The sequence below is a fragment of the Spodoptera frugiperda genome, chromosome 1 (genome assembly GCF_023101765.2).
Source record: "Spodoptera frugiperda isolate SF20-4 chromosome 1, AGI-APGP_CSIRO_Sfru_2.0, whole genome shotgun sequence".
Lineage (NCBI taxonomy): Eukaryota > Metazoa > Arthropoda > Insecta > Lepidoptera > Noctuidae > Spodoptera > Spodoptera frugiperda.
Window position 1 is genome coordinate 10,993,898 of NC_064212.1, and position 27,367 is coordinate 11,021,264.

At 37.7% G+C, this 27,367-nt stretch overlaps 2 protein-coding genes across 4 annotated transcripts; one reads left to right on the plus strand and one right to left on the minus strand.

Annotated features, from left to right (window-relative positions):
• The first annotated feature begins 718 nt into the window (after nt 1–718).
• Nucleotides 719–26,962, plus strand: LOC118273014 (rab3 GTPase-activating protein catalytic subunit). 2 transcript variants are annotated; one of them, XM_035589749.2, is made up of 4 exons: nt 719–2,077; nt 2,175–2,359; nt 25,330–25,582; nt 25,836–26,962. In XM_035589749.2, the coding sequence occupies exons 1-4, from the start codon at nt 827–829 to the stop codon at nt 26,595–26,597; spliced, it is 2,451 nt and encodes an 816-aa protein (XP_035445642.2). In that variant the 5' UTR covers nt 719–826; the 3' UTR covers nt 26,598–26,962. The 2 variants fall into 2 exon arrangements, with proteins under 2 accessions (XP_035445642.2, XP_035445643.2); XM_035589750.2 differs by having other exon boundaries at nt 2,178–2,359.
• Nucleotides 2,443–24,378, minus strand: LOC118273013 (leucine-rich repeats and immunoglobulin-like domains protein 2). Of its 2 annotated transcripts, none has more exons than XM_035589748.2 (5): nt 23,781–24,378; nt 8,253–8,420; nt 6,580–8,163; nt 4,383–4,719; nt 2,443–4,051 (listed from the first exon to the last, which is right to left on the minus strand). In XM_035589748.2, exons 1-5 carry the CDS (start codon nt 23,781–23,783, stop codon nt 3,789–3,791), a joined length of 2,355 nt encoding a protein of 784 aa, XP_035445641.2. In that variant the 5' UTR covers nt 23,784–24,378; the 3' UTR covers nt 2,443–3,788. The 2 variants fall into 2 exon arrangements, with proteins under 2 accessions (XP_035445641.2, XP_035445640.2); XM_035589747.2 differs by having other exon boundaries at nt 4,179–4,719; nt 23,781–24,369.
• Nucleotides 26,963–27,367: the final 405 nt, after the last annotated feature.

A 27,367-nucleotide genomic window follows, 5' to 3' on the forward strand; every position in this document is an offset into this window, starting at 1 on the left:
TCGCAATGCATAGTTTTAAAATGAGGGTGGCGCTTGGCGCTGTTTTATGTACTACCGGTGTGTGTCCCACCTGTGTGCAATTAATGAGGCTTTTTGATACCTTTTCCCCTTTTTATGCCTAATAGCATACCCGGCGAACTCCGTTTCGCCACCAATGATTTTCCCTGTTTTCCTGCTTTTCTCTTGAATTTTTCTTTGCTATAAACCTCACGGAGCCCGAGACCTTTCCAACGAATGCAAAACAGTGGAAATCGGTTCGTGCGTTCTGGAGTTATAGCGTCAGGAACGAAAACCCGACTTATTTTTATATTATAAGAATAAATGATAATATATTCTTACTAAACAGATGGGGCCCAGATTAGGGCTGATGCCTGATCCGGAGCGCGGGTAGATCACGACGTGTTTTCCCTCGAGTGTCTTAACTAAAGGTACGTTGAAACTACCGTTGATTGTATTGCACCGTTGCACATCCTTATTTCCTAGCTATTTGTTTTTTAGAATTTCGTCTTTTACACATACAAACTGAGAATCTGATAGCATTTTATGGGAAATTTTGTTTGGTTATTTATCCAGTATTTATATCATTTTGAGTATTTATTCGAAAAATGCTCATCTCTATACACCATAGACAATATTAATGCTAAATATACTAATTTTTTTCTCTGGAATGCTTTAGGTTGTATGACATAATTTGATTGACAGTTCGATGCTCATGTCAAATATGAGCGTCTGTCTCTGTCATCAATACTGAAATTGCCAAACTACAACAGCTGTTTGTTTTTTGTGTTTGTTTCCTTGTGATCTCGTCAATTTATTTAATATAGAAATGAATGAAGAAATAGATGAATATGATATTTACCACCAGGATTTTACAACAGCATCGGAATGGGAAATATTCATTGCTCGAATAGAAGAGATTATAAAAGATTGGAGATTGTCGAAATCTTCTTTATCTAAATTGTCAGGAGGGTATACAAAGAAATGGATTGGAAAATCGGAGGAAATACAGTTTCAGGGTAACAAATACATATTATCTTATCATATGCTGGAACCTGTCAAATCTGCAGAGGAAACTGTGGAAACAAAGAATAATTCTATTCTTGTTGATCTACATAATGGTATTTGGGAATCTACAACAAAATTTATGGACGACCTTGATGGAAGTCCTTTTCCAGTATCAAGTTGGTATGGCTTAAAACGTTATTTAATGCTATATTCAAGTTTACCATTGGTAGATGGAAATTTAATAAAACTTGTAATGAGCTCTGCAAATATTGCTTTTGCTAACACAGACTGTGGTGTGCCTTTCTTTGTTAAGATAAGAGAACATTGGCAACCCACATATTTAGGGTTCTATGAAGACACTGAACACAAAGTGAGTTTTGACACAATCCATTTGAAAAGAATTTCAAATCAGTGCTCACATCTGAGTGGGTTGGTGAGCTTGTTCAAATCAAAAATTGCATCTCCTGTTGCTCTAGATGCTGTTGTAGTGTCTACTAAGTTTTCTTATGAATTAAAAGATGTTGATGCATTTGCTTGGAGGAAGACTACACAGTCAAATGAGTTTTTATCAATAGAAGGATTTGATGTCAGAAAGCTATTGGAACTTCCTTTTGGTTCTGAAAAGAATCCCATTCAAAGTGTGCTGCTCAACACTATCTGGCCAAAATTCCGTGAGTGTGCCATAGTGGATTCTTCTACATTTTCTGAATATGATCCACTCATGGCTCCTACTTGGACAATTACCCTCAAAATGAGGGAAAACTTCAATTGTCAATTATCAGAAACTATTAGTAAAATTATGGACTTATTGGATAATACTAACTTGCTTATGGATACCCTTGGGCTAAGTAAAAGCCTGGGGTTGGTGAACCCCCTCCATAAAATCACTGAAGCTCCAATTACTATATCTAAACTTGTCAAGGCTGCTATGGGACAAAGTAAACACATGTCTGATTTTAAAGGGCCCATAGCTGATGACCTGCTCATGCCACTACTGTACTATATATTTCCTGATGCAGTTGATGATAATACTTTCAACTACCCTGAACAGCTGGAAGTAGAATTTAAACAGGTAAAATGTTGTTAACCTTGTTTGCTAATAGATGGCGCTAGTTGTAGTATTCTACACAAATATAACTAATATAAGTTTGCCTATTTTATTTTTTCAGGTAGATGGTGGGCAGAAGTTGTGCAGCTATGTAAAGACTAGTCCAGAGGGGGGTCTGGTATGGCGCGTGTCGGTGACTGCGGCGCGGCTGCTCGATGCTGGTGGTTTGCCCTACCTAGCACATCTATGGTATGAGTTCTGTCAGGAGCTCCAATACCGGTGGGAACATCGTATTCTCGTACCAGGGTGAGTGTTTAAAAATATATTTCTAAAACAATATAATAATATTCTTTAGGGATTAAAGATAGAGTCAAGAAAAGCCATGAAAAGTTATTATTTATAAACATTTTATTTACCTTTGATAATAAATAAATATTAGCTATGGATAAGTCAAGGCAATTAAACATGTTATTAACTTATTATGAACAAGGTGGGGGCCGCACTACTTAGGTGACTGCAATGCGACGGCGAATTTGGGAATAAAGTAAGACTAAAAACATTAGACAAATCGAAAATATCAAATGATTTGCCACATTTATATAAAACAGTTCATTGTAGTATCTTGTGGTCCTTAACTATTGACATTTTTATGGTTTAGTTGTTTTTATATACGAAATCATGGGATCTTATAGGATAATAAAATATGATAAGTAAATAATATTATTATACTAAATAGCACCATTTTGGATGAGGTTTAATAAAAATACAACATTTGGCCATTTTTAAAGATTACATGGGACATTTAATTATTGTATAAATTTTATATTACATGTCCTGTACTATATTGCACCTTGGTAGTTGGTTTTTAAATATATAAATTTATATAAACTATCTATGAAACAAGGTGTGGAATAGAATCTGCAGTGGTTCAATTTTGCACTGATATCCACCAGTGACCTCTTGAGTTTACTGCTTATGACATATTTCCATCTTAAGACCTAGATAAAAAAAATATTTACAAATTACTAACTAAATCTTGTTAGAAATAAATATATGAACTACAAAATTTTATTAAATATTATACAACACAAATCAGTGGTAAAAAAGAACACCCTGTGTTCAAAATGCAAATAACATTGTTTTTTTAGTATCATTCTACAAATAAAGTTGATATTATCCAGAGTTACAAAGTCAATGGAAAGGAAATATATTTTGACTAGTCCTCACTAACCAATGGTTATAATTTAATATTTTATAAAAATATGTTACATGTTAAGAAGGACTAAAAGTATAAATGTTTATTGCATTCACAAATTCGAATTCGAAAAATATACTTAATGAAATTACAATATTTTAATTAAAACTATCTAAAATAGTTTCTACATTACAATATAAATACTAGCATTTACAGTTCTTTAACCTACGGATAGAAGTTAGTATATGTACTGAAACTAAGTACAACTATCGTCACGTTTTAAAGGTAACAATATTATTATGAAATATTAATATTTTACGGATACCGGACACACTGGCTCTGACCCGCGAATCGGCTACAGTGCGCGTGCGCACGTCTCTTGTTTTTTTTCTCATGGCTGTGTCGGCGAGAATGTCGGTGGCCTTTCCGGGCTTCATGACTGCACCACGAGGTAGTATAGCCCTCGGGAGCCCTTCGCGAAGGCGATGAGCGTCCTCGACATGTCGCATCTCCCCGCGGCGCCGGCGTGTCCCTTACACGCTATAAAGGTACTAATCCACTGCGAGTCGTCGGGTTTCGTGCCATATAAATATCCATATCATGATCAGTCCAGTTGTCGGAAGTGTCACAGTATCCCATACCGATAGAGCCGACGCTGTATCTGCTGGCTGGTCGTGACCTCGACCGCGGCCTCCTCCGGGATCCTGCAGTTCCGCCTGTGGCTCCGCCGGCAGCACCACTTAATGATAAACGTGAGGCACGTTCCGACGCTGCTCCTAGGGACTGTCGCGATTGTCGGAGATCTAAAATTTAATACATTTTCGATATTGTTATTGAAAATTGTAATGTCGTGCAATTCGATGTTGTGGAAAAATAAGTATAAGCCGGAAATGAAATGAAGAGATAATTCAAAGCGACAGTGTAACTTACCAGCTCGAGATCCTAGAAGGCTACTAGGGTATCCTGGCACTCCGTATCGGCCAGAATGTGAATAGCTATGTTGTGATTGACCATCAGCGAGAGAACGTGCTCGTCCAGGACGACCTGGTAATGGGTCCGGGGGAGCCGGTTCAGTATAGGAACGTGCACGCGGGATCGAACGTGCGCTATAAGCCGACACTTGATCCCACTCACGCTGCTTTCCAAAGGCGCCGATCGTAGCTAGCGAAGAGAGCGGACCGCTGGGGCTCGGGGTGCCGGTGAGACCGCCGCAACAAGGGTTGGGCATCTTCTCCGGAGCTTGTGTGTGCAGACGATGCACGGTGCGAGATCTACGCCGCGAAGCCGCGGCAAATACTAGTACTGCTACCACGATTGTGCCACAAATGGCGGCACTGGCTGCAATTGTGATCTTGTCCATATTGGAGGCAGCAGCGGAAACGGTGCGTACCTCTCGGCATTGGGAATACGGCACTGTTTCTGGACTGACGTGAACCTCCTCCAAGGAGATCACGCAGACCACAATACATTCCTGAAAAAATACAGTATGTTTAGTGTTTATTCAGTCTTTTATGTCTAATGTTTACAGGCCAGTACCTGCATGTCTGTTACTTTAAAGATCCTTTATTGTTTTTGAAATAAAGGAAAAATTCTACCGCATTACGCAACGTTAGCAAATAATATACAATGTGATAGGGGTGGGACTTCTAACCCGTTAAGGCTGAGTACTACATCCTTCGATCAACAATACCAACTAGATAACGGGTCACGTACAAAATCAAAGCCAAATGGTGTCCGCGTGAATTTATACCTATATAGCTGCATTTGTTTTTAATGTACTAAGAGAAAAGTTTTAAAACAGTTTTAAGTTTAACCTAATTTCAACCATCGCACCTAGTAATAAAGTCACAAATCTTCAAAATATTATCTTACACTTACTATCTTTCGTAACAAAAGCAATAAACATATTCTGTCACTTAGAAATGAAAAGACATAAGTCAAATAACATTAAGTGTAAAATCAACTTTAAAGAGCAACAAATAAAGTACTATTTCCTGTCACGGCCTTGTGAGCTACAGCGTTTTGTTTCGTGTCAGTTTGCTTTGTCGAATATTACTACAGGAGGTATGGAGTCGCGTTCAACACTAAAAGAATTTATAATATGAACGTAAAAGTTTAGTTAAAATTATGTATGTTGTTATGTTAGGCACTGCTGTTTTAACCAATCGACGGCGGTTAGTATTTCCGGATATATCCGATTTATCAAAGTGATCTGAACATATGACCGAATTCTTAGCTGGCTTATAAAAGTTATCTTCTCTTTCTCTGGCGACAATCGAGACCCATTCTGCACACGTAAACGGATTGCTAGGAAAACTAAAAAAAGAAATAAGTAACTATCTAATGAGAGTTCAAAAACCAGACACAAAAGTAGCATTAACCTATTTGAAAGTTCTAGTAACAAATTATTTTAAATCATTACCTACAACATAAATCTACTCCATGCGTCTACTGTTCTGTTACACAAAAGTTTGGCCACGTATTGGCCGATCTTGGCCAAACGTTTGTAGCGGTGATTTAAAATCGGTAATTTTGTTCAAAATTAAATATTATTTGTTAGTTTAAAAATTATAATATAACTTAATTTATATGTACTTACCGAAAGTAAGACACTCCGGCCGATAAATTGCTTATTTTTGCAACTCTTGAATACACATTGCGGCATTGTGAAACGTGTTTACATTGGCCGTGTTACAAGTGAACTAAACAAAATAAGAGCTCACGTCTCAAGTGAGCTGTTATTTATCGAGACGTATTTTTTGCGCCGACCCGATATCTAGTTGGTATTGTTGATCGAAGACTACATCTAATTTTATCGACAAAAACAATAATTTGGGGGTTGAACCCCTAATTGAAAATATTGAAAAATAGTGATGTTTTCGGTGAAAATAATTCACAAATGATTTTTTTTCTCACCCAAACTTTTGTTTCTACGACGCATACAAACTTTGATATCAAAAAAAATTAAAAAAGATATTAAAATAGCCATAATTTTTAGGGGCAGGGGTTCGACCCCTTCGACCCCCTCTTTTGTCGATAAAATTAGATGTAGTACTCAGCCTTAACGGGTTAGAAGTCTCACCCCTATCACATTGTACAACGTTCTTATTTTTCATTAACGTTTTAGTAGATACTATCCCCGCGCGGTTTCACTCGCTGCTCGGCTCCTATTCTTCGTAGCGTGCTGTTTTATAACTTTCCTCGATAAATGGACTGCTCTAAATTAATCAACCAGTAGTTCCGGAGAATACCGGGTTTAAATAAACAAACAAGTTTAGTAAGGATGTAGATAACTAAGCATAAATAATTAAATTATGAGTACTATACACACCTGAGATGGAACATTTTTAATTTTGAACTCTCTTTCGCTGGCTTCCAAAGGTGGTCCTTGTTTAAAGCTTTTGTCTCCGAAGAGTCGATAAACGACGCGGAAGCCGAGTATATTAGCAACGTCCGAGTCCCATTGAATGATAACAGAATTATCTTGCCTGTACGCGTTTTTCACGATAACTTCATTGGAATCATCTACTTTTGGCTTTTGTTGCGGAAAACTCATAACAAGGGGGGGACGCTGGTGAGGAGCATGGCGCCAGGTGGGTGCGGCTGGTCGGACTGAGGGGATGCGGCCGGGGCGTGCGGTGCTGGTAGTGCTCGTGGTGCTCGTACTGTGAATGGTGGCTGGTTTGGTGGGAATATCAATGTTGTTACTTATTTCTGTTTCGTGTGGTGCAGATGTACTAGTTGTTGATGGTGGGGCACTAGTAGTAGTTGTTGTCGTGGTACTGGTCGCCTGACTTTGTTTCCATTCGTTCAAATCCTTCACAGTTGGTATGGCTTTTTCTGTTGTTGATATAGATATATCACTATCGCAAACTAATTCATTTGGCTCAAAACTATAAAAGCCACGTTCACGGAAATGCGATGGATTGCCGCAGAATTGCGGGTTTCTTTCTCGTGATGTTACTTGTAATTCTCCATTTCGAATCCATTCTATAATCCAACGCAAGCGACAATCGCAATTTAGGAATCGCCCGCCTAAACTGAGACCTCGAAGAGTTTGATTGAGATGAGAAAATGCTTCCTCTGGCACTGTGGGCAAAGGGTTCCCATCTAATGCCAATAAAGTTATTGATGGGTTGTTAACAAAAGCATCCACTGGTAACTTATTTAATAAATTGAACCCGATATCTAAAACCCTTAAATCGCTCAATGTCCCTATTGCAGCTGTCGGGAATTCGGGTAGCAAATTGTTTAAAAGACTTAGAGAACTTAGCGTGCTCTTTATTCCAGCAAACGCATCATCTCTCAGGTGGACAATAAGGTTTCGTTCTAAGTTTAGAGCAGTGAGCGAGTCCAGTCCCTCGAAAGTTTTACTACCATCTGGTCCTGGAAGTTCTCTGATACTGTTTTGCGATAGATCAAGAAAAGCTAAACTGCGAAGGCCTCTTATACATTCGGGTACAGTTTTTTGTTTAGTTCCTTTTAAATTTAGATTTTTTAATGAGTTTTCTAATCCAGTGAGCGTTTGGGGTTCTAATGTGACATTGTTGTCGGACACTTTTAGTGTGGTGAGCTTACGAAGAGTGATGAAGGAATGATTGGTGATATGAGAAATACGGTTTTTAGATATATCTAATAGAGAGAGATTGATTAAAATTTTTAGAGCCTTCACGGGAACTTCAGTTAGTTCGTTATCTTGCAGGTTTAAGTTCTTAAGATATGGCCCTTGTCCTCTGAAAGCATCGTCTTCTATTCTCTTTATTCCACATCCAGATATTTGTAAATTGTGAATTTTAAGATTTGCAAACATGTTATGGGTGAGGACAGGTATGCTTGAATTGTTTATGTACAGTAGATCGATAACAATATTTCGTGTGCTCGTATTTAGAGCTGACAATAACGTCGGGAAGTCAACCTGTGGAGTTAAATAAGAAAACACAGTTAATTACGAAAGTCTGAGATAAATATCTTGAACATCGAAAAAAAATATATGCAACAACATACCTGATCACATTGGACTGACAAATCCCTCGCTAAATTATGTGCACATATACATGCAGCTTGTAGCGTCGGCGCACCCTCCCACGGACACTGTGTACGGGCGCATTGCGCTGTTAGCATCAGCATCATTGAAAATAACCATGGTCTTGGATGTGTGTGCTTGGATTCTCCCTGAAAATAAACGAAAAAAGTAGATGAATATTTCTTAATCTTGTTTCTGTTTTTTAATACTACTAACTAATTGATTAGCTAAAACGACCACCAACATGATGCGTCAGTGTTTTCCCTATAGTGGAAATTAAAACCGAAAAATTGACATGAAACACCAAAGTACATACATAGTATACATTGCCATTGGGATAATCAATTAGCTTGATCACATTTGTACAAACTGATACGCCCGTAATAATGTGTTGAACTTATCGTGAGCTATAGCAATAACTATACAAAGATATCACCTTCCAAAGGTTTCAAATGGTAGAGAGACATGGAAACAATCAAACTGTAATTTCCTATTTGCTATTGTGTATCTACGCGTATGCTTAAACATATACATATAAATACATATTATGTATACGAGTACGATTTCAAGTGAATGAGAAGTTGTTAATTACTTACGGCATTTTGACAATAAATTGGTTAATAACCCAATTTAAGTCATTCTTAAAGCTATAGGCTATTTTGAAATAGGTAATGGTGTTATATTTTAACTGAGCTAAAGTTTTGGTGTAATCCGCGATTACTTTGAAAACTGACGATACTAATTTTTATTCATGTTGTATGACAGGTATAGTAGGTTCTCTCAAATATAGACATGGTTCCTGTATCTACTCCTGTATAGGTACATAAACTTTGAGTGTTAGAGTCTATAGTGTATGATAGATGGGTTGTAATCAAGCGGTGCACAGACCGTTGAAGAGAATTGCAGCGTGGCGGCCACGGACTACTAGCCCGGAACATCTGGCTTTCCCTGCACTTTTCTTGCTAATGTGCTGCAAAGACAATCCAATCACTATAATCATGTAATTGGGACTAGAAGCTCTAATTTTAGATTATAATGCATAATATTACCGATACAATGAGAAGCCATAACTTGTAATCAACACACAGCACGTAATGTCAGTCAAACATTTGATCTGTGGACACTTGCACAGCCAACGTTTGCGGACGTCCGAAATAATCGATGAGACAAACATTAGGCTTGGGTCCGATTAAATTCATATCATGCTCACAATGTTTGTGTACATTGTAATGGAGATTTTGTTAGGCGTTTTATTACAAACCATAACTATGTAGTTGTCGCAGTCAACTAGCTCTATTTGCCGTTCAATTAATGGCCTAGCCTATTTGATCCATGTTAAAAATTGTGACAAACCTGGTAGCAGTTCATTTCTGATGGTGATCTTTCAATTCTGGGTCAACTTGATCTGATGACTATCCAATCGCCCTTCAACTTGGTTTAGTCAAGTCGTTCAGGCCGTTAGATAAACAGCTAATTAACTAGTTGGTGCGAACTTAAACTTAGTGGCTGCTATAGATACATGGACATGATAGTTTTAGGACACAAGTTCACAAAATTGTTTTGTCTTAAGATGAATAAAATGTTATATCATGTACCTAAGAGTGAAAGTACAAATTTCAATAACCAAACTGCTGTAGTAAGCCTTGCGAACTTGTAGAATGCTTGTGTTTTGATGTAAGTTCCACTAGCCTATTTACATAAATTTACCAGTCATCCGATTTCGCCGTTAACGGTACTGTACGCGCGCGACGGAGAAGACTCGATGCGGTCGCGGCTGCCCGTCAGTTCACTTTCTCATGGCCTTTGCCTTAGGAACTACCAGAAAGTGGGATTTATTTTAATAATTGTAAATGATTACACAAACAATTTAATTTGATATTGGTGTGTGTATAAATATCTGCAATTTGAACATGGTCATGTGATGTCAGGATACTTTTGAGCTAGTGAAACTAAGTACCTGTATAATATACGTTTCTTTGCGGTTCCTACACGTTAATGATAGCGTAGTAGGTGCCGACGCGTACGCATGTGTTACTAGAAGGTATGCAATGATGGCCTGTACGAGCTCGCCTAGCGCCAACATTACGGTTAGCATGCGTTATGTAGCCGAGGCAGTGCGGAAGTACATGTTTAGTATGCAAGCAGTTATATTAGTAAACTTGTAGTGTTACACAAGTACTGCTGACCTAACTACACGTTATTGTGTTTCTTATCAAATGTTGGTATATTAGCTCAGCCCAAATGACGTTGAGACATTACGAAATAATTATATAGGTACATCAACAGAAAAGTCAATTATATGAATTAAAAAATCAATTGAATTGAACCTTACTGTTAGGTACATAGATTGGGTAAAATGATAGTAAGTTGGGAAAGTTTACTACGAGTGTATATTATTCAAAGTTCCAAGCAGGTGTCTATCTGCTAATTCGTTTCGCAATTTTCTTCCGTTACATGTTTCATATATTACTTAATTAATTTTATTATAACAAATCTCTTTAAAAAAACCTAAAAGGTTATTGTGTTGAGTTGTGATTGAATTTTTGTTCATACTAATTTTATAACAAGAACCCAAATGTTCTCAAATGCTGTAGCTTCCAGCTTTCAGACAGGTGTGGTCATTATTTTATAATGCTCCTGTAGTAGGTGCGGCCAAAGTTTCATATTGTTCGTGGTTACAAAGTGTAAATAATAAATAAACAGGCTCAATGATGTAAAGGTCTCATTCCGTGTCAGGTGGTGTCAGTTAATTAAGCTAAAATAATTCACCAGTTGTCGAGCACTCACTTTGAGTGACAGATCGATTAAAGTTTCCCTAATTTGAAATCAATGTCACCGTCGCCGCACCTCGAAGACTTATTTTATATAAATTATCTTGACTGCTGTTCCTCACCTGTCAACGCGGGAGTACGCCATTTAATCTTAGATAAAATCTGTTTAATCTGTTGATGATTTAGATGTAAATAAATAAATAAAGTGTAACTGAGATTTGGGATTATTCTCGATATGGATATAGTTCTTATTATGTAGGTACACACATTTTCATTACATATTTTATTATTTGTGTTTTCTGTCTGTATGTATCCTATACCATACGTGCCAGTATTATACATAAATTAAATATTGTTGATTCATGTTTAATTCAAAACAAAACAAAATTATCATGTATGTGTCATTACTATTTTGCATCATTTGTAAGAAATACCACGGACAGCGATCAAAAACTGACGGTCACCTCGATAGATGGCGTTGGGATCGAAATAGATCGCGCTATGGTTTGGTTACACGGCGGAGTATATAGTCTTCGACGCGCCGCGTTCAATTCGATCTTTCCAAAGGTTAACGGGGAATGATGATCGGATTGGACTTGCGACTGCATGATGTCCGCCGCCGAATGTTACGCATAAGGCGGGCTAAATCCTACTGACCCCTAATTTTTTAAAGATCCTTTTATAACTAGAGTAACATTAACAAAAACATTAAAGTGTATAGATAAGTGTTATTTATGTACAACGAAATGTTAAACTTCTTAGACATCATCAGTTGTGTTGTGTTGATAAATAATAAATAATAACTGATTCGTATAAAGTATAGACAGTTAAATGATACATATTGTTTGAATTATATTATTGTTATGAATAATAAATTTAACACTGGTTTTTTTCTATACTTTTGTAGAGCTACGTCATTCAATGTCGTCGGGCGCTAAAATTAATTCAAGACACGATCGGTATTACTCGAGACTGTAGGTAGAGGCTCTTCTGGCATTACTTTAATGATCTACAATATTTACATTTCCAAAATAAAACTTCAATCAATGTTAAACGATAATGATATGGAAAAGGAATGTCTGAGTCAGCATTCAGTAGACGTAAATTATCTGTGAATCCGTGTGGTTTTACTTATTTATTTATCTTTTGATACTGGGTTTGATAATAAAAAACAAGCTATTAAACCATATTGTTACATTTTTTTTTTAAATAATCTTAGGAACTTTATTCCGAAGTAGGCATGTCTGTCTGAAAATACTGAAATACAATAGCGCCATGTGGTTGTTCTTGGAACTAAGTTTTTTCGCGTTTGTCATTAAATAAATAACGAAAAGTGCATCGTGTGCAGATATGATTGGTAATGGTACTTGTTACCATCTTTTACAAGCACCATGCCTTGTAGAATAGTGCAACTCGCGCGCCGATTTGGTACCATTGCGGTTCGAAGTTACAACGAAAAGATTCGATAAAATAGCATGATTTCATAATTTTAAATACCAAATAAAAGCAAAAATGGTTGAAACTTCTGAATCTGAATGAGGTGTTTAGTTTATTTCCATTTCTTATTATAGTAATATTATATTTATCCAGTACTCCGTCTTAACTATAAATCACTCTGCTTCCGCTGTTTATGGCAAAATGATTATGTCAATAAATTGTGGAAAAACTTGCGGGTCGTGAAAAGTGTGTTGGTTCGAGGACGGCGATGATTAATACCGTGTCAGACTTTGTATCGGCCGCGATCAAATGAATTAGGTGCTGAATGCATAATAAGTTTAAAAAATCGAGTCTTTTGTCTGAAAATGATTGATTCCATTCAAGTTTCATACAAACTATTTAGTGAGAAATTTCACGATGTATTTCGTTACATTGTTTATTGCTTCTTGCATTTATAAAATATTTGAAGTAAGAGTAGTTAGTGGTGGTTCAATTAGTCTGTCGGCTTTATTAAAGTCGGAGAGAGCAAAGCAAAACGTTTTTACTTGTGCAAAGGTAAACTATTTTCTGCTCCAAGTGGTGTTGGTATGTTAAGAAAGCGTGTTTGTAACCTAGCGCGAGAGACTTCAACTATTTCACACGACGAGACTTCAAATATTTCTTATCCTGCGCTTAGACACAATTTCTAGACTTGTTTTGACATACCTAGTTATTCGCTAGGCACATTGACTGCAAGCTCCGGGGTGATCATCACCCTGTATTTATAAATTATCGTTTAATTGTGTGAATACAATTGCTATTAAAATTCCTTTAAAAGTATGTGGATTCTCGAAGTATGCAAAGTTTTATCCATTCCTCACTGAATTGTATCTAGATTTTGAAATATGAAAGAAAAGTACGTTTCTTTGCTGCAAATGAATTTTGGACGTTTTCCTTAATTCGTGTCAGCCTAAGAGAATGCCGTTGCTTTTAAACTTTCACGCGAAGCCCGAATTGGAGCGATGCGACTCATTCATCTCATCTCCACCCTGCACGTACGAACTTGAACCTGCTACTTTGGTGACCCTGCTGAAGTTTTAACTAGATCCAAACTTGAAAACGTACTGATTTATTTAACTCTACGATGTAAATGTAGGACACCAGGTGATTTGCACAGAATGTTCTTTGTAGTTCATTTCTTACTTTTGTAATATTGCAATAAACAATATACTCGTACAACATAATGCCTAGATATAATCAGTATTAATCGTATATGACGTTGTATTTTATACATTTGATACATCGTGTTCGGAATGTTCGTAGTGAAACTTGAAGAAATTTGCGCCGGAACTGGCAACGAACATTCCTTAGTATACGAATTTATGATGACATTGATTTACATCGTCATGTTCATATATTTATTTACTTTAATTTTTAATGATTACATATAAAAATTATAAAGTATGTAAGTAGGCAGTATACATTCATTAATATTGAATTTTAATACACAGACCTAACGAGCAGTGTAATTTAAGCAACTTCCTTAAGATTGTAAAATATTAATTCGAGCAGACTTAGGTAAGACTGGTGGACAGGTGCTGCATAGACTTTTAATACATTATTATTTACATCTATTTCTTCTGGGTAGTGGAAATAGACGTAAAATAATAAAAATGTAGATTCTTTGCTAGATCTTAATTAATATTTGCATTTGGATCAATATTGTCTACATTTGCCTAATAGAGCTTAACGACAATGCGCTCAATACAGTGATCTAACCGGCTTGCAAAGTCGGCCGCTGTGCGCTGCGCCCGCGCCACCGGCACCGACTGCCGGTCGGCCTTACTCCCGGAACGCACGGTATGCGTGTCCCACTTGTGTCACACTTGCCCACTCACTCGATTACAGTCTCATTTACATTTCTTTAGAAACATATGATACATCATCAACGCGTGTGAACGTGCAATGCTGTACTGTTATACGTATACCAGAACATCGCGACATCGTTTCCAATTAAAAATATAATCTTCGTTTCCATATTTGTTATTTCATTTCAAATATCCGATTTCAGATGGTAAAGCCGATAATACGTGTAGCTAACCTGTGTCAACAGATATGGCACGAGGGCACGAATGGCGTGGGGAGCTAATACCGAACGGCCGTAGTTGGAAAATAACAGTCGCACTGTTTACTTAGGACTCGATAGGACTGCTGTTCTGTGGCATGCAGCCTCGATACTACCTCCCGTATTTAAACACAGGCAATTGAGTGCACGTACTGTTTGTACAAAGGGGAATTTAGCCCAGTCGCTTTGCTAACCAGTAAATGAAAACAACCCACGCACAAGACCTACAACGTTCCGTTACGGCCTCTTTAAAATCCTTTGATATTATGTACTTAGAATTGAGATGAAGTGTTACCATATATACCATATCTTACTTAGTTGTCAAGTTGTTTCTATGACTCAACTGACTTGATTCTGTTGTTACGATGAGAAATTTATGGTTCATGTCGGTATATAGAATTTATTTATTATTTTCCCAAAGTTTCAATCTGACCTCTGAGCAATCTGTGGGACAGAATCAAATAAAAATATTAAATAGTATGTAATTCGAAGAACCGACGCCTATAGGTAGCAGCTAAACTATTTCTTAAATTAGGAAAGTAGTATTGATACATAGATACGGATGTGCCTGTTTGGTATCTCGTAGTAGACAAACAGGTCGTAGGAGTTACTCGAGTGTAAAGGGTAACCTCGGTGACGACGCGCATGACTTGCCGCCTATCTCGTATTGTATTGTTGTATAGGCATGTCTATATGTTATCTATAATCATCAAGAGATTACCTTACAATCCACGTGGACTTCGCACAATAAAACTATATTACTGTAACTACACATTGTACCTATTCCTCAGTTGATTTCATCATTAATACATAGAATGCAATACAGTGAAATAGTGCATGTAATATTATTTTTATGACTGCAGTCTGCAACCATTCTTCATACATTATTACATTAATAAAACGTCTATCTACTTACTGAACATCAAAAGTTATTCACTAATACATCTTAAAATGAAAACTTTTTTGGCGAAACAGGTATTTTGATTCAATCAATAATTTGGAAACTTTCTTTTTACTAACCTAGAAAGCGGATTTGATGGTCGTAAACACAACGTTAGATCAGTTTTAATTGAGACTAAGCTGTAAAAAATATAGATATTTTGCTTTCTGTGGAAAATATTAAACTACTATGAATCTGTAGAGACGCTCCCTTTTGTGTGCACAAAATAAAATATAGCCACTTCTAATGAGGTAATTTACAACAATAGATGTAACTGTAAACTGCTACCTACTTATACTGTATCATGTGTAGGCATGCATATCATTCTTCGGCCTTTGACCGTTAGGAGGTAGAGCAGTGTATCATTAATGTCAGTGATGTTAGCTATTTGTCGCGAATCAGTCCCGTTTGTCGCTAGCAGCCGACTCACGCGCTTCTTCTAGAAGCACGCAACAGCCGCTAATTTAATGTGAACCAAGGGAATAATAACACGTGTACAATTATAAAGTACATGTAAAGGCACGTCATCCCATCGAAAATGGGCCATAGCCTAGGAAAATAAGGGTAATTAAGGCAAGGATCCGCGTATATATTATAGAAATTTAATGATAAACTACATATATTGTATAAAATTAAATTTTCTTAAATGTTGCTAATTGTTTTTAATATCTTGCACTATTTTCGAGGTAAATGGCAGAGTAAATTAATTAGCGTCCAAATTAGTCAAGTATGAGGGCAAGCATCTCGGTATAATAAATAGCTGGCTACGAAATTGTAAAGACTGAGACAAGTTCTAAGTTGTCAAAATAAAGATTTTGGACTTTTTAGCCGACTATCTCACATGTTATTAGGACAACGTGATATGTAATGAAACGTGTTTGTTCTGGATGACATCAATCAATGATTTGCTTTTGCTGGTTTCGATAGGCTTTTCGCAAATATGTTATTGCTCATTCTACTCATATTATATGATCCAGCGATAGATTATTGTCTGGAATAACACATGGGGTAATTATTATCTCTGGAACGCAGGCAAAGCCCCTGGCAAAAACTTTTTTCTGTTATGTGTGACCATAACGATGGAAAAAGACAAGGGACAGTTCTCCGGGGAGTGAAGAGGTAAGCAGAGTAACTGCAATAACATGCATGTAATCTAACTTGACAGTGAAGTCCTGGCAGACAGCTGTACCGTTGTCACCATTGAGTTTTTTTACTCAGTACCTATCGTTCTATTTGGCTCTTTTTAAAGTTTGCTCAAGATATACATACAAACATGTAAATGTTTGCGTCGTCAAAGTCCTTGAAGGAGAAAAGAGGGGTAGGGATCGGAGCCTGGAGGAGGCAAATTACAGTTAACCTTGTAACATTAAGTGTACATCGGGTAAATGTAGTTCCCATCCAATTATCTGTTGCGTTCATTTAATTAAGCATATCAGCGCCAATGCTACTCGAACGTAAACAAGCGTTGGTTTGTGTCTAACCGTAAATGTGGGTAGAAAGCGCGACTCGCACTCCCTACGATTGGACGCGATGCGTGCCCAAGTGATTAGCGGCCAACAGTGTGCACGTGGATCAGTAGCACGTACAGTCATACACGCAGACAAATATGAACCACTACATAGGTTCATTCATATATAACCTCACGCCTGTCTCTCATGGGAGTACCTAGGCAGAGACAATGGAACGCCAATAGCTACGAATCTAAATATAATAATTAGTATGAACATCTTGGCAAAAGTAAAAATAAAACAAAAAGTTATAAAATCAAAAATCTTTTGTTCACTTCGGTTGTAGTATTACTTATAGCTAGCAAAGTAGAGTTATTATTGTCTTTGTTATTGTGAAGGGAACCATGCGTCCGTAGACGCTTTGATCATGTCGTGTTCTTAATTGCGCTGCTATTCGTTGCGGCAGCGGCAGGTATCTCGTGGAATAAGTTACCATCTGCGCAGAGACTTTGTAATAGAAAATAACCGGGTGTTGTTAATGGCTGCGATCCTAGAGAGCTCGCGGATAATGGCGGAGCGTAATGCCGTTTTGGCGGGAAGCGATGCGTGGGTTTGTGCTGCGGACTGCGGATGTTGGGCGCGCTGAAGTAACTTCCATACTCCGATTTATGATTGTGTAATTAAAAAGCAGTTTACGTTTCTATTGTAGGTAGTTCTTGATTATTATCGTTTCTCTTTTGTGATGCCCTATCCTTTTCCTCATGATACGGTTTTATTACTGTATTTGACTATTTCAAGTTTAAATTATTCCATTATTCGACCATTATTGCCTTTGCCGTAGCTAAGTAAATTGTAAGCGTATTTATAATAGTAAAGTAACTTAACGGTTATGTAAAATGACCCAACTAGAAGAACTGATTTTGATTTAGTTTTCTATGAAAAGTGACTAGTGGACCTCAAGTTGAGGTAGTTGATGTCAGATAGACACTTTTTTTTTGCGGGGAAATCATCAGTGTCTTCTCCCGCCTTGGGCGAGGCGAGAGGGAGTGTCAGACTCTTACTGACTAAAAACCACCCCGTTCCTTCTCCTGCTTTTCGAGCCGGAGCCCCGGTAAACCTGCTAGGTAGTCCGCAGCTCCGGATCAGATAAATAAACGATAAGGTCATATTATAGATATTATAAAGTAATAGTCATAATACAAACATGATAGCTCAAACTACAAAACTAACGAATAGAAAGTCTCATTTTTGTTTTTGTTGTTTGAAAATCGGGTATATGTAAAGCTATCTATTACCCATATAATCATAATTATTATCGTTTGATTGTGATTCAGATTTTTACCTACTTCATACAAAAGAAGTACTACGTTCGGTTTTATACAATGCGTTGTGGGTAATTAATGTTCTGAGTACATAAAAACTGCGTGGAATGCCGTGAGGCGTCGCCTATCGGATGTGGAGATGTGCAGATACTGCATCGCTGAGTGCAGCATGCTGGTACAGTGTCGACTGGACGGTTAGCCAGTGTTCGTAATGCTGAACGACGCGAGAGTCTTTACTCGATCGCGTCTACAATAAATAAAAAGAACCATAATATGGTATGGTTGGGTGACCACGTATCATTAACAGCTTCGTAATTCGATTAAAGTGTACTGTAACTCTGATTGTGGGCTTTCTGCAAGGATCAATTGCAAAGAAACTACGAGTAAAATGAAACATTCATAATTTATTGAACGCCTACGACTTATGTTAATATCTCGTAGGCGTGCATTGACAGTGATATCGCTATTTTATTAAATTAAAATATTTTGTTCAGATTGCTTCCTTTCCAATATTGAAACGTTGAGGGATAACGCTGACAACAAAGATCTATTCGATCAATTGTTGTCGTTCACATTCTCGTGTGATGCATGGCTGGCTGGGCCGACGTCCTACTACAATCACACTAGATCAAGCGCTACTAATGCCGGAGTAGGTAGCCAATCCATCTTCACGCCGCGATGTGACGGCAACCGTGACTTAGATGAATATTGCACCTGCCGAGTGTCACTGAACCTTGCTACAAAGTTATAACACAGTAGGCTATTGCTACCAATTAAAATACAATTGTCACGAATGCATGCCTATTAAATATGAGGTGCCAGCTACAAAATGACTGTTAAATGAAAATCAATCATTACGGCTCTGCCAGAAGAAATTTTATCAATAATAAATGATTGACTGAAAATTATCAATTAAATCTAAAATGACTATCTACTACTAGGTATATTGCTTCGTGTTAATCTGGCTGGAATGCCTTGAAGAATTGATCAGCTTTACAAGTAAGGAATTTAAAGTATTGGTACCGACCGATATCGTATAACTATTACAATTGTCTCTAACTGCATTTCATAAATGTAATTTTTTGTTATTCCTTAAACTGATGTCCTTATTGAGGACAAACATTTCTTCTATCATTCTATTCTATCGTAAAGCAAATTGAAATTTGCACATTTAAAATTCTGTTTCAAAAAAAATATTGGGGAATGTAGTATTTCTTTTTTTTGAAGATTTATATTTACGGTGATAGCAAATGCATTTGATTAGTTACCATGATATTCATTATGTACCTAGGTACTTAATTAGATATTTTGTATTATTGGCGGAAATATTACAGTTTGATGTATCTAAATTATGTCAGATGTTGCACAACATCGTGTTACAAACTGTTAAATCATTCAAGTACGTGTCAAACTATAAATGTTCCAACAACATCATTATTATTACCGTCAGGTTCCAATCGACCAGTCAGAGGACAACAACCAACAAATTGGACGCGGTACGAATACTTAGGAATTCTGTTTATACTAGTTATTTGGTTAGCTGCCGAAGTGGCGAAGAGAAGCTAATCGGGCTTGACACCACCACCCGGCGTGCGGAGCGCGGCATTATGCACTCCGGGATTATAATGTCGTGTCGTGACATTCAAATGATGCGTTTCTATTTATCAAAAGTCACAATTATTTATTTCAAATGGACCAGGAAGGCACTTTTGAATGTCAAATATTAAAATATTTAAAATTTCTATCTATCGGTCAGTCCTCTAGCGAAGCTATTTGCTCGTTCCAAAGTGTAGATTCCTTTGGAGATGAACGAGTAAGAAACTCCATAAGTTGTGCTTTTTCAATCAGTTCACAATATAATTCTTGGTTACATTGTTTCGTTGTTCCAATTATGTGTGGACAATGTTACACCAATTCAGTCAAGGAAATAGAAAAAGAAAATAATCTTGAAGACAACAAAATTAATACAGTCTGGAGCTGACCAGTCCCAGTTGATGACTCCTGTTCACGTATATGACACGTACACCAGCACCGCCAAACAGTTCATATTGTAGGGAATCGGGCGATCCAATGCCCGTGTCACCATGAGATCTTTGCGTGAGCATGACAACTAAAAGCTCTATGCATTCTATGGTGGTAGAATTGACGATATCACCTAACGTATATTCAATTTAAGGCTTCTTAAGTTATTTTACAATTGATTCCGTGACGAATTTTTTCCCGTACCATGGAGGTGTTTTCTTAATACACAATATATTTTGCGATATTTGATTGCATTATTGTCAATTATATACTAGTGCAGCTATATCAGATATCCATAATCATGAACGGCTGATTAAACTGATGTCGGGTAATGTTTGAATGTTGCCGGCCATTCTATTGCAGAAAACTATCGCTAATTTAGAAATACTTTGAGACCATTGCGGAAATGTGTATTAATTGTCTCTGTTTATTGTAGCAAAAGAAGTAAACTAAAAATGAATGACTTGTTGTCATAGTACGATGTGTAGATGCAGCAACTCGTTCGTACACAATCAAGGTGCGGCGCGTCTCTCACGGACGTGCATCGACAACTAACCTGCGACACAGTTACTCTGCCTATTGTCTCAGCTTCCTCACCACTGGTTTTTGTCCATTCTTGAATCTTGGGTGAAAACTATCGTAAAAACTAAATCCACACTGTTGTTAGTTGTTACGCACAAGGTTACTCAATGTCATTTGGCATTAAATAACAATTAACTAATAACAGATAGGATAGACACAAAATAATTTAAATATCGCAAGTTTTTCCCAATTTTGTTAATTATATTTTTTATGTGTAGAGAAGCAGACTCGCGTATGGCAATTAAAATGTTCCTAAAGCGCAAAGCGTGCTACGTGAATTAATTGGCTACTGAATTTCACGGGTAACACCATTTGCCGGTGGAAACTGCGCAAGCTACCGGCTAGCGGCTGCAGGAATGCATATACCTGTCACTTGTTACAATTTACTGACCGGAATTTATTGTTAACATTGTAGAAATAGTTCTATTTATTTATGACACGTATGTAGTATTGCTCGAGTAAAATGTATTTTATTTATAGATACTTATTTTTCCTTCTCCACAGGAAAACTTTGTGTATAAAATATCCAAATCTTCTCGGTATTGTACATATTATAAATTTAAACAAATACGCGAAAGAATGGTAGTTATTTATAGATTCGATTACATTTAGATATTATTACGCACCAATAAAACAAGATTTGCAGCAGTTAATTTAATAATATCTATGATACATTGCAATCATGTAGTTCGTTGCGTGTTGTAAACAGGTTGACGACAAAGGCGCCGATGAGGACAATTTAAGAGACCGAACTCGCTTTCCTTTTGTTTTTACCCGTCTGTAGGAAAGCTGTTGTTTTTATGAAATATACAATACATGACTGTTTATTTACAGTATATTCAGGCGGAAATGATAGTTCAGTCAATTTTGTGCGCATGCTTGTATAACGAAATTTTTCGTCAACAATAACATCTCTCAATAAATTAATCAAACTTTCCTAACGTTACTTTCTTAGTAAAAAAATACCAAATTCGTCTAATGAAGAAATGAATACCTATGAGTGTAAGCGTATCTAATCGCGTCTTTTGTTGGTCTCGCTCGCGACACGTCAGGTTCAAATCTCCATATTACAGTGAACGATCGCTGACGTTTTATTTGATTTCTCTTAGAAGAAAAACACCACGGTTAGATAGGTAAAAGTAAACAGGGTGGCTATTAACGAAGTCGAAAGTCCGGAACTGACTTAGATGGAGCGGCTCAGAGGCTGGGCGCTGGGGCCTTGGGCCACCCTGTCGCCGCAGGGTGAGCGCCCCACCGCACCGGCGCGTCGCCTCTACAAATACACCATTAAGCCGGCACATAAGAAAACTTTGTCAAGTAAACAAACCACCAGAGTAAACTATTAAACGAGCTAAACTGACTGCTATGAACGAGCAATTTCTTATCGATATCACAATTTATAAACAAACAAGCTTGGAAAGAGTTGTCGAAGGCTAAATCACATTGAGTCTCGAAAATATCAAAAAGTGTGTATTAGAGAAAGTGCCCGGTTGACAGCCGGAGTCACACGTGTGTCTCGCTGTCACGATGCGTCTCGTGATTCTCTTTATGATGACATACATACATGCATGCTATGCACATAAAATATTTGCGGTCATCAGCCTGCACTCTCGGTGTGTATTAAGATGATTACTGGTATATATGGAAATATATGAAAACTTGAACATGTTTATGATGTATAACATAGCATTAACATGTAGGTCAGTGCCATAAGCATAATCAAATTATAGAAAGTACCGTTAATATCAAATTAACACAATTTTATAGAACAAAAAATTACAAACTATTTACTATCTGGTGTGTAAGGAGGTAAGGTAAGGTGTAGCAAAGTAACTAATTGCTATTTCTGTAATATAGGTTTTTATTCACAAAGCCAATACGACTATTTATAACCGAAGAAGAAAGAAAATGGTAATTATGTTCATCTGTGGGTGAACCTATTTACTGGTTCTTAAATGTAAGTTCATATGTATAAGAATGAGCCACAAACAAACTGGTTACTTTGGCACAATATTCTTGGTTACATTAAGTAATGAGAACAACAGTTGAGAATAATTTTACATAAATACTAATATTTAACCAAAAAGACAAAACAAAACCCTTAAGGGCAATTCTGGGAGTTTACTTCTTGTAGCCGATTCCGGTCTATCGACAACTGATAATGTGAAATTTCGTACTCTTGAGTTGCAACACTAGCGCCCATTGCATCCGTGCGTGGATATTTAATGAACTAAATAGTATTGAGTTTGGCTTTATATTCCGCACTCTGAGTGCTACTTTAACACCTAGGGGTTGTATAGTTTTGACATTGCATTGATTGAAATTGTATTGACATTGAGATTGAATTCAAGAGGAAGTGCCTAGATCTGAGCAGCACTAATTAAAGACGCTAGTTCGCGAACTTGAATCCCACCACACTTATGCATCATTGGTCGGCATTGCTGGTGTGTTAAGAATTGGTGAATCCCACCACAGATATCAAATGTTTATCTGTATAAAATAATAAGTATTATATTTACTTTACACATATTATGTACATACACATTACGTACTTATATAAACTACCTCAATCACAACGTTAACATGCGCTTCCAACTCAAAAACCCATACGATTTTCTTGATTCTATTATTTATTTAGAACAATTACATAGTAAAAATATAAATAAGATTTCTATCATAGTTTTTTATATGATGTATAACCATAAATTAGGTGTAGTATCTAGTAAGCACCATCAACGTTGTTTGTGCCGGTTATTCGTACGTATACTTGATACATTAGAAGTAGGTCAACGTACGCAACCAGACAATTTTCTGCCAAGCTTTACCTGCTAGCTTTTATTGTCATAGACATATTTTTGTGAACTTATTTATTCGACAACTTACCATTTTGAGGAAAAATTCTGGACAGCCAATAAATAATCATACGATTTATAAACAGATCACTATGTTCTAGCACTATCACTGTGTGTTCGCTTTTATTTATGTAGTTCACGGGTAGGTTTCATCCTAGATCACAACAATAGAAACTCTCTCACTTTCGGCGTAGGGAACCGGTTACACACAGATCGAGCAGTGCAGGTCCATGTCTGCGCGGTGGATGCGCTCGCGGCTGTCGTCGGCGTCGGACTGGTGGCCGGCGCTAGGCCCCCACCAGTGTTTCCTGACCTACACCTAGTGGTGCTGCCGCACCGGCTCCGGTAAACAAACGGTTCACCGACCGATTACACTTGGAGCATCTTAGAGACGCAGAATTACTGCGCGCCTTCTGCCCGCCAGCAGCGCTGCACCGCAGCAACACATTTGTAATTCAATGTGATAACGGTTCCGAGAGCGTTCGCGCGTTTAGTTCAGTTCCCGTTGATTCTGGGTCGTGGCACACTAATCGAGACCAAATCGTTATGATGCTGTCGGATGGCCGCAGGTGCGCAGGCGGCTACTGCGTAATAATCCAGCTACTTCCGAACGTTGCCTGCCACTTGACTCAATTGTGCTGCGGTTACATTGCACTTAAGGATTTGCATACACGAAAGAGAAAATACACGTTCCGTATATTACGCGAAAATATTTCGTATCCAACATGATTCATATTTTGCTTTCTTTTTGAGGAAGTATACTAGTATTTATCTATTTAAAATGGCGTTTAAAGTGAAAGTTGAGACATGTAGGCAAAGCTACGTGACAGTCGTTGTTTAATGAATGTAAAAATATAATTTACAATGTTTTGAGTAGGTTTTATGAAAGACAAAAAGTGGCAGTTGTAAATATTTGTTGAAATCAGCTTAGTAAATCCTAAAACACACATCCTTAAAACCAACGTTTTTTAATTAGATTTATTATCATCATGATGATAAGCAATTGATCGTAGTATTGGTAGTAATAATCAAACATTCCGTGTGTACATACGTATGTACATGTATCGAATCCTTTCGTTTAACTATGTGCCCATGTAAACCGTGATTGTACCTTAAGGACAAGTAATGTTGTGGGTAACCTAATTACTTAATGCATTCAGCGAATCACAGCTTGAAGTCTGTCATAACTAGTTTTGTTTAGGAGCTATAAAAGTACGGTTATGAGAAAGCCTTATAATAACGCGTTAAGGTTTGACCTGATTGTTATCGACTATATTGATGTCACAGTGACTCGCCACTGCTTGCTGACTCTTAGTTTAGTTTATGCTAAAACTCTGATCACTTGTTTATAAACAGAGCACTATTATTATTAGGAGACTGATAACTGACAACTCCACATAGATGATGTTATAGTTAGGCACATGCACGCATACATATAGGTAACTCATAGATTCAATTATGATGAGATTTTAAACTAAATTAGGTATTAACTTGCTAAGTATTGCAGTTTCTTATTGCAAATTGTGTACCTCAACTAGAGGCTTGAATGTCTATAACCTTTCCCTTTTTATTGTTAACAGAGTTGCAGACGGTACGCCCAACGCGCGAACCTGTTTGCTTCATCAAAAGCTGCAACTTCTAAATTGTTGTATTAAGCGAGCTTTGGACGGCACTGGCAGTGTGGCGGGGAATTCTTCCGAAGACGAATTCTTTGATTGTTCTGAAGGAGAAAATGACGAACAGTTGCCCTGGGACAGACCAGTAGGACGACTCAGTAAATTTGGCGATGCCACTCTGAAAAACGGAGCGCCTCTCTATATTCCCCGTACTCAGGTGTGTATTTTTAAAATACCAAGTATATTTATTTGATGACTAAAGTTCCAAATATTTTTTATCGTAGTTCATCGATCTTTTGTGAGTTATGCTTGATTGTATGGAAGAAAGTGTTTTGCATATCTATCCGTGACTAAACAATTATTTAATGAGGTTATCAATTAGAAAGTTATCAGAATGAGTAAAACTTGTTCTTCTTCTTTATTTAAATTTTCATAACTGAACGTTTGCATAATTTATCTTTGGAATGTAGGACCCTGCACCGAAAACTGAAGACCAATTAGAAGAAGACGCAGAACTAATGGTGCGTCTCGGAGATGACGCTAAAGCGTCAGAACTTCGGGCTAGAATGATGAGTGCGTCGCTTCTCTCTGACATGGAGGCATTTAAAGCGGCGAATCCTGGTGCCGAATTATGTGACTTCGTGCGTTGGTACTCGCCGCGAGACTGGAAACCTGACGACGGTGGTGCACTAGGAGACCGGATGTTATTACCCGGGAACCCCTGGGTCGAGGCATGGAGTGTCGCGCGGCCCGTGCCGGCAGCTCGTCAGCGCAGACTGTTTGACGAAACCCGCGAGGCCGAGCAAGTATTGCATTTCCTCAGGTCGCGAACTGTTAGTACTGCCACTGAATTATTACTGCCGGCTATTTTGAGAGCTGGTGCAACTAAAGCCCACGAAGAGGGTGTACCGTGTACTAGTTCATCAGTCGGTGGAGTAGACACTAGACGGACATTTGAAATAGCGGCTCGAGAACTATACGATGCCGAGAGGGAAGCCTGCAGATCCCTGTGCTTGCGGACTGTGCTCGGCACTAGCGAGGAAGGCAAACCGCTGGACGTGGCTGGGCGCAACAGGATACTGTCGGCGGCGGGCGGCGGGCTGCCGGCGGCGGCGCGGCGTGAGTTCACGCTGCGCGTGCGTGACAGCGTGGCGCCGCAGGTGATGCGCACCGCGCTGGCCACCGACATGACCATCATCGGCGTCTTCACAGAGCGCATCGTGTGCTTGTAGCAGTGCTCGTAACATTACCGCGCCCGCTGACGTCAGCATCGCCTTGACTGTGCTAGTGAATATATAAATCTTGGTGAAAATATGTGTTAATTGAATGTAAGATGAATTGTTGAATTAGTTTGTAGGTATATTCATTTAGGTCATGTTTTGGTTGAAGTTTGAAATTCGTATATATGTCAGCATGTGATTTAAAACACCATTAATAGTTGTTAACATATTTTCTCTATATCAGTTAATTAAATTCATGTTAATTATTGACTTGTAATTACGTTACTTATACATTTTTTACTTTATTATAGATATATCTCGGTCTGTTCCTTGCAAGTTTATACAGTGTCGAGAAATACAGACGCTTCTCAATGGTTTACTGGACTTCTCATTCCATTTCGATCCCCTAAATAAATCTAAAACAATTTGTATGATAAGCACGTGGGAAGAGGTTTGCATCATTACACGGCATGTAGTTACGATGACAAATAGAAAAGAACTTGTTTAAATTCACAATATTTATTTTAGTACTTGAATTTATTAACACGTTTATACAATGTGATAGGGGTGAGACTTCTAACCCGTTAAGGCTGAGTACTACATCTAATTTTATCGACAAAAGTCGGGAGTCGAAGGGGTCGAATCCCCTCCCCTAAAAATACGACAAACGGTAGCTAACAACCTTGGCTAACTAATTCATTACTTTTTTCATGTTTGGTAATGTTTTGGTGAGAAAAAAAAAATCATTTGTTAATTATTTTACCGAAAAAAAAAACACTATT